Genomic DNA, 8,181 nt, shown 5'->3' with positions numbered 1-8,181 from the left:
GCAACACAAAATCACAGATTTGTATTTCTTGTCTTTTAAGAGCCTAACTTTTAAAACTAAAGTGATTTTTTGCATGTAGCTTCTTTTAAAGATTTCATTAAGTTACCAAGAGTCAGAATTTTTTTTTAAGATTGTATATAAACATGTAACACTTCAATATGAATGTAGATTATTCTGTCAAGATGTTTTTAACAATAAATCAGACCCAATCTAGGCATTGCAGTATCTGTCCTCATTCGGGACGTTATCTGGATGGATTTGTGCAAAGTCATGATTAATTTGTCCCTAGATTTGCATTACAGTGTACATCAGCTACAGCTCTGAAATGCACGGCAGGCAAGTGAGGCATTTTCTGCCAGTCAGAGTCACATGAAATATAATCAAAATGTCAATTTTATTTCAAAATTGAAAGCTGTATTGATGAGCAACAATCGTGTTAGAAACAAAGAGGCACACAGACATGAAGAGCACACATGACCTATTAACAAAAATAAAAGGTGATATCTCCACCTTTAGCCAAAACAGATTTGAAAATATAGATAAAATTGGTTACATCACATTATGGTGTTTTACAGAACTGTCTTTTCTCATCATTACCTTATTACAAAAGCACAACGATCCAAACACTTTCCTCATGCACTACTGACTACACCATAGCCAATAGCACTTCACTGTACAGTGTAACTCACAACCAATGCATCATCTCCTTTGGTTAATATGATCACTGTTATTTATTTGAAAGCAGCATTGCAAATATTGTTCGTTGAATACATTTTCATAAGGCTGCTTGGTTTCTTCATATGTGCTTTTGCACAATTTGTTAAGAATAAAGGTTTACTTTTTTACACTGAAGTAACTTGGAGGGAATGACTATGTAAATACACCAAAGTATTAACATCAAGTCCTTAAATAAATGTAAACATATACATCTTTTGAGGTCAGAATATTGACCCGCTTCACCTAAAAAACATTACTGAAGCATTGTTCGGATATTTTTTGGAGTGGACTCATCATTCAGGTGTTTTGTGGTGAATCTGGTGAGAAGAAAAAAAGACAAAAAATTATGTAATGATCATTGTGAAACTTATAACAAATCAAATGATCTTTCTTTATGAAAAGGGAAGGAAACTTACTTGAGGGCATTGAGGAGACCTTCCACATTATCTGCAGGCTGATCTTTCAAGACTTTAATGCACCCTTTCATCTAAACAAAAATTGTAAATGACATGAATAAAAAAAAAAAACTATTTTGTCCATCAAATATTTTGGTTAATTGAGGAAATATGTGAATGTAGTCTTACATCAATTTTTGAGGATTTGTTGAAAGCGCCGTTTGGATGCACATGGTCGTAAAGGATAATAACCCCCACCATTACCCTCATACAAAAGAGAAGAGTCTCTTCACTGTTGAACCGGCTTGTGTATTCTCTGTTAGTAAAGCAAAAAGACTGAGCTTACTGGCACAATTACATACTTCATAATAGAATTCCTTCACCTTGTGAACAATTCATTTTCATCCCTTTCGCAGTCATTTATGATTTCTTGACAATGATTATCATTAAGATAATGATTAGAGTTCTAATGTCTCCAAGATAAAAATGTACAGAGATTTGAAATCTCAGATTTCTAAACCCCCATGTGCCACCTTGAGAAAGACTGTCTAATAAGAACTAGTTAATATCAAGCAACATTTGCCAGGCAATATGTCACACAAGTAGTTTCCTTCAAATAGGCAGACTGATGTTACACATTGGCTTGAGAGCAAGTTCTTATGGTACACAAGAGCAATATCTAGCTGCTGAAATATTTTACAGCATTTCAGAATCAAACTAATAAAATCACCATAGAATCTTCATTGACTTTTCAGAGATTTTTAAGATTTTATCAATATCCTTGACTTTTCCAGTCTGGAAAAACTATATAAAAATTCCCTGGTATTTCCAGGACCAGGACTGTAGAAACCCAAACAGTCTTACTGTAAGTAAACCCACTAATAATATAAAGACAGAGAACAAAACTGTCCGCACTGAAGTTTTGCTCAATTTCCAATCGTAAATTACATGAATATGGCATGTTTATGTTTAAAACAGAAGACATATTAAAAGGGCAATGAGGAGGGGATCGACTGGGTACTCACGGCGTCTCCAGCATGACCTTGCATACACTTGCCATGGTGCTCAGGCAGTCTGTGGTGTTCTCAAGAGGTAATGTCTTATTCTGCACAATGAGGGGGTATATTTATCAATATATTAAACAATTTTTTATTTTCCTGCAACTTAACATAGGTGTTGATCATTTCAAATGAATCAGCCTTCTATTCTACAAAATGTGATGACAGCTAAACACCACCTACCTCTGTAACAAAGTTTGTTGTCGCTGTGCTCAGAGTCTTCAGCATGGGTGTGGCCTCCGCATAAAATAGAGACATTCTGTTTGCCATTTCATTATTGACCTCATTTTCAATATCCAACTTGAAAGAGAAAAAAAATAAAAATCAAACAAATAAGCAAGAAAAAAAAAAACATGAACATGTGTGGACAATATCCTGTGTACTGTACCATGACATGTCAGGTCACTGAACTTACATTCATGTTGTTTAATCTATTTCGACTTATTGTTCTTCTGTAATAGCTGAAGTCATTCTGGATGGCCGGAATTCTCATCTAAAACAATGACACAGTGGTGAGCTATACTTTTCTTTCTTGGATTCCCCTAATATGACTAGTGAACACCGCAAAGAAAAACAACAAAAAAAAAGAATCATCGGGACCTTCAGTTCATCAAAGCGTAGGGTGAAATGCAGGATTTCTGCAAACTGTTTAGCGAGGGCCTGCTCCCTCTCCAGGTGCTGAGTGGGAGTGTAAGGTGGACATGTCAGTGACTCCAAGAGGCTCTTCAGGGCTTCCTCTACATGGAAGAGAGGAGAAATCAGATTAGATATAGAGTTGCATTACAATTTTACAGACCAAGGACAGAATACATGGGTGTTTCTTCAATTTCGGGCACTTTTACCCCTGAGAATTTCTAGGAAGTAAAATCCTGTTAAATTATAATTTAACACTCACTTTATTTCATTTATATACAGTTGAAGTCAGAAGTTTACATACACCTTAGCCAAATACATTTAAACTCAGTTTTTCACAATTCCTGACATTTAATCGTAGAAAACCTTCCCCATCTTAGGTCAGTTAGGATCACCACTTTATTTTAAGAATGTGAAATGTCAGATTAATAGAGATAATGACTTATTTAAGCTTTTATTTCTTTCATTACATTCCCAGTGGGTCAGAAGTTTACATACACTTTGTAAGTATTTGGTAACATTGCCTTAAAATTGTTTAACTTGGGTCAGACCCAAGTTTTGGGTAGCCTTCCACAAGCGTTTCACAACAAGTTGCTGGAATTTTGGCCCATTCCTCCAGACAGAACTGGTGTAACTGAGTCAGGTTTGTAGGCCTCCTTGCTCACACATGATTTTTCAGTTCTGCCCACAAATTTTCTGACAGATTGAGGTCAGGGCTTTGTGATAGCCACTCCATTACCTTGACTTTGTTGTTCCTAAGCCAATTTGTAGGTATGCTTGGGGTCATTGTCCATTTGGAAGACCCATTTGTGACAAAGCTTTAACTTTCTGGCTAATGTCTTGAGACGTTGTTTCAATATATCCACATAATTTTCCTTTCTCATGATGCCATCTATTTTGTGATGTGCACCAGTCCCTCCAGCAGCAAAGCACCCCCACAACATGATGCTAACACTCCCATGCTTCACGGTTGAGATTGTGTTCTTTGGAGGAAAAAGGGTGAGGCTTGCAAGCCAAACATAACGATGATGATTATGGCCAAACAGTTCAATTTTTGTTTAATTAGACCAGAGGATATTTCTCCAAAAAGTAAGATCTTTGTCCCCATGAGCACTTGCATACGGTAGTCTGGCTTTTTTGTGGCGGATTTGGAGCAGTGGCTTCTTCCTTGCTGAGCAGTATTTCAGGTTATGTCAATATAGGACTCGCTTTACTGTGGATATAGATACTTGTCTACCAGTTTCCCCAGTATCTTTTGCTGTTGTTCTGGGATTGATTTGCACTTTTCGCACCAAATTACATTCATCTCTTGGAGACAGAATGCGTCTCCTTCCTGAGTGGTATGATGGCTGCGTGGTCCCATGGTGTTTATACTTGCATACTTATTGTTTGTACAGATAGATATGGCAACTTCAGTCATTTGGAAATTACTCGCAAGGATGAACTAGACTTGTGGAGGTCCCCAATTTTTTTTTTAGGTCTGGCTGATTTCTTTTGATTTTTCCATGATGTCTAGCAAAGTTAAAATATTTGTTTTAATGACTTCAACCTAAGTGTATGTAAACTTATGAATTACAGGAAATCATAATTTTTGTCATTTTGTTCTTAAAGTCCTGGATATTTCCACATCTGTATTGTGTATTCTGTGTTGGAACTGACTGTGATGATAATTTTATTAAAATTTTGTCATTTATGTTTTTCAGATATAATGGAATCTGTCTGACTCTTTGTATTGCTAGGGCTAATTTCATAGATAAATTTGTATGTATCCTAAAAGACACAATTATATAATATTTTCACACTTGGATAATTTGGCAAAATTACAGCTTGATTGGAAACAATGCAATAAAGAAAACTAAATTAGCTCACAAGTGGTATTTACCTTGATTTATCAGAAAAAAAGAAAAAAAAAGAAAAAGGCCTTTAGACCTAGTATATTTAACAATATTTTAATAATTAAAATTATTGTTAACATTTTTTTTTATAAAATCAACCCCTGGGACATTGCCCAAAGAAACAACACCTCGTGTGTATGGATGTAATTGTGTCAGCTTACCTAGTTTCAATGAAAAGGCATAGAACTTCTTTAGGCGGATAACAAGGGGACACACAGAGTTCCATGCCCTCTCCTGAAGGAGCATGTCATTAGGATTCTGTATTGCCTAAAATGAAAAGTCAGTCATTCAATTTAATTTGCATTGAGAATGCTTTTAAATAGAGCTGACTGACCTACAAGTTAAAAACAAGAGAAAAAAAAACAGCAATTCCACTATTTCTTGTAATATTTTTGCAGGTGTCAGACATACATCTCGTATTTCCTGACCCGCCCCCTTGTAGGCCTGTAAGCCAGACAGGATGCTCTCCGACTCCTGGAGTACAGCATTCACCTGGTTCCACACGTCTCTCTCACAGTCTGTCGGCTGCGCATCTAAAACAAATCAACTTTATTAAACAATAACAAACACTAGTTATTTAATCCAATGAATTTCATTGCTTTACACCATGTCCTAAACAAGAGCAACATAATTTCCAGCAACAAGATTTCCAACCAATTACAACATAATTGATGTTAAGTATACAGTAATCTGGAGTCCGATTTTGAAAAAAAATTTGATTTCACTGTAGGTAGGGCCACCAAGCACCTCACAGCAGAAACAGAAACCATGACAAAATGTCCCGTCATTTATCACTTAGAATGGTCATGGCTAGTTAGGACAAAATCATAGATTTACATTAAGAGATTTATCACTTGTCACTTTGTCACATCTGGTTAGGACAGGTGTTAGGTAATAAAATATCAAACAAAATGGCATCTGCAAACAAAGGATGCTAGACCTTTTCTCAGACCTAACTGAACTTCTCTTACTTTGCCATTTTAGCTTTTATTTATAATTAAACAGTTTCATAATAATTTTAGTTAAAGCATGAATTATATTCCCCACAGGGTGCTCTCGATGAGTAACCACAGGTATAGTTCATCACATTAATGGACATATTCTACTGACAGAAGTCTGACAACTGGAACATGTCCCAATATTTTTATATTTACTTTTAAACAGTACATGTATTATTTAAACATTTAAAACCTCTTTTTGTGAAATCTTTTGCTTGAAAAGTGTGCTTATCCAATATTTAAAATAAATGCCATTTGGTTTGATATTATGTTATCTATAGGCAATGACATTGATACAAGTGGCCAAATATTTTTGTGTGTACTTCATACAACACACACACACACACACACACACACACACACAATCATACATATACTGTAAAAATGCATCTTGCAAAAAAAATCTAACTATTCATAATTTATGTTTGGTTTAAAGCAGAGATTCCCCAATATTTCCAAATTTCATGGAGATGCTTATCCCAATGGCTCCTGAAATTCATTAAAAAACACAGCATTAAGGAAATGTTGAACATTTTGGGTGAAGCTCTCTTTAAAGTATATGGATAGAAAAATAAATCATATTTATAGTGCAATGTAATGAAATTGGGTTTGAACAGGGACGTAGAGGGTTTAAAGCTGAAGTGAGTCATTTCTTTTCACCACAACCACTATCAAATGGAAATGCAAAATGAACATTGTTTTCAAACAGCTTTCCTGAATACTCCCACATCTGACATTGATTGAGCAAACAGATAGTCCTGCTCCAAACTCATGCTATTGGTTGAGTCAATGTTGTTGTGTCTGGCTGGATGGGCCACTAAAACAAACAGAGCCATTTTTAAAACGTCACATAGACACTGTGCTAAAAGTTATAGAGGAAATAACCACAATAAGTGGCTTACTTAAAAGTTGTCGCTGCACATTAAGCTGGATGGGAGAAAGTATTTCAACATCACAAACTTCAGCTTTAAATTTTTACTGGGTAAGTATACAGAGGTATAAAGGTTTGACATGTGTAAGAATATAGAAAGAGACAAGTAAAGACCAGGGAAGACAGAATGTCATGCCAATTTCAGGAAAATGTCACAGAACAAGCAGGAGCACAGTTGAAAAGAGCAAGCAGATAATTTCTCAGCGAATGAACCATGCTTTTAATGTAATACAGAGTGAGTGCTGCTACACAGACCAACACTACTACATTGTTGTTAGTTACAAATAATGATGCTTGGTTTTCATGCACATAGGTTTGCCAGCAACAAATCAGAATTTCAAAGAACCATTTTTGCATATGCAAACTTAATGGAGTAACTAGACTGAGTGAAAGACTGGACGTTCAGAAAATGAGAGGATATGCAAACTACTTTCACTATCAAACTCATTTGCACAAAACATTTGCAATGCAAAAGGATTGTGAAGCTCTGTTTTGCTGTTTTCAAGGACGATTCAGACAATGGTACTTGCAAAATGTTAGCAGCTGGAAAAATTGACAGACACAAGGCCAGGCAAAAGCTCTGCTCACTTTCAAAGTCAAGGAAAAAGTTTGGCCCCTGATCAAACTCTGTGCAAGTGAGCACTTTTAACAGATTCCCCATTTGGTTTCTGAAAGAGAAAAGCCAGTAGAGAAAAAGAGAGAGAAAGAGATAGGTGTTGCATGTCAAAGAGAGTAACATCACAGGACTTCACGGAGCGTAAAAGAGTAATTCTGCCTAGTCTCATGCTCCTAAATACAGCTTTCCCTCATTAGTTTCTCATGGTGAACATGAAAAATGTCTTAAATCGAAAGAAATCATTAATGCAGCACATTTATTTTACTTTATTCTCAGGGAAAGCTTTAAGTGCAAGTGCTCTCTACAGCAGTAGAAATAGCATAAAACTTTCAATTGAAGAAAATGTGAGTTGCAGAGACTAAAATGGGAAAGATTGAACCAAATATGTGAATCAATCCTTACTGTCATTTCATACCATTTATTCACCAAGGGAAGCAAAGAGGGAAAACTGTTCTGTAAGAAAGCATTTCGATTGTCAGTCCAGCTCCTCCAGCCACCGCTATGGAGAAAAATGACTGGTTATAGTCTTGCCAGCCCCAGACTCCACCTCTTCAAAAAAACTTACTTTCAAAGTCCAGGAAAAAATGTGGATAGTTCTCTATTTCCCTTGTAAGGACTTTTAGAAGATTACCCATTCCAGCGAAACCTAATCCAGATATAATGATAAAGAAATTAATGAAAAAAGGAGCAATGAGAACTCTTGCATTTTAAAACAATATCACCTGATTCATAGCAACAGATGGGAGTACTCTCAATAATACATGTTCTACAGAATCTCACCTATGTTTGCTAAATAAAAAAAAACAATACTACAATGCTTTTTACAAAGCGTATATGATCAAATTTGAAACGACGGCATGCATTTCAAGTAGTAGAAACTATTTTGTCCTCTGGCTGTGGGTGGTAACTAAGAATTTCCCTCTTAATTACATATGACA

The 8,181-nt window shown here is 35.8% G+C and overlaps 1 protein-coding gene across 7 annotated transcripts in view; it reads right to left on the bottom strand.

The window, feature by feature from the left end:
- Positions 1 to 392: 392 nt before the first annotated feature.
- fam49a (family with sequence similarity 49 member A) overlaps positions 393 to 8,181 on the bottom strand; it is a 38,005-nt gene continuing 30,216 nt past the window's right edge. For 3 of the 7 annotated variants that reach the window (XM_052098972.1, XM_052098973.1, XM_052098974.1), the window contains 10 exons: positions 7,216 to 7,295; positions 5,110 to 5,231; positions 4,860 to 4,965; positions 2,771 to 2,907; positions 2,586 to 2,663; positions 2,354 to 2,470; positions 2,138 to 2,217; positions 1,302 to 1,428; positions 1,134 to 1,204; positions 393 to 1,034 (listed from right to left, as the gene is read on the bottom strand). In XM_052098972.1, the coding sequence (XP_051954932.1) occupies positions 971 to 1,034; positions 1,134 to 1,204; positions 1,302 to 1,428; positions 2,138 to 2,217; positions 2,354 to 2,470; positions 2,586 to 2,663; positions 2,771 to 2,907; positions 4,860 to 4,965; positions 5,110 to 5,231; positions 7,216 to 7,288 (975 nt within the window). In that variant the 5' untranslated portion in view covers positions 7,289 to 7,295 and the 3' untranslated portion in view covers positions 393 to 970. Of the gene's footprint in view, positions 1,035 to 1,133; positions 1,205 to 1,301; positions 1,429 to 2,137; positions 2,218 to 2,353; positions 2,471 to 2,585; positions 2,664 to 2,770; positions 2,908 to 4,859; positions 4,966 to 5,109; positions 5,232 to 7,215; positions 7,296 to 7,808; positions 7,890 to 8,181 lie in introns of all 7 variants that reach the window. The other 4 variants (XM_052098975.1, XM_052098976.1, XM_052098977.1 and 1 more) reach the window with 2 other exon arrangements.

This window comes from Xyrauchen texanus, chromosome 30, assembly GCF_025860055.1.
Source record: "Xyrauchen texanus isolate HMW12.3.18 chromosome 30, RBS_HiC_50CHRs, whole genome shotgun sequence".
NCBI lineage: Eukaryota > Metazoa > Chordata > Actinopteri > Cypriniformes > Catostomidae > Xyrauchen > Xyrauchen texanus.
This window is presented reverse-complemented; position numbering and strand designations above follow the sequence as displayed.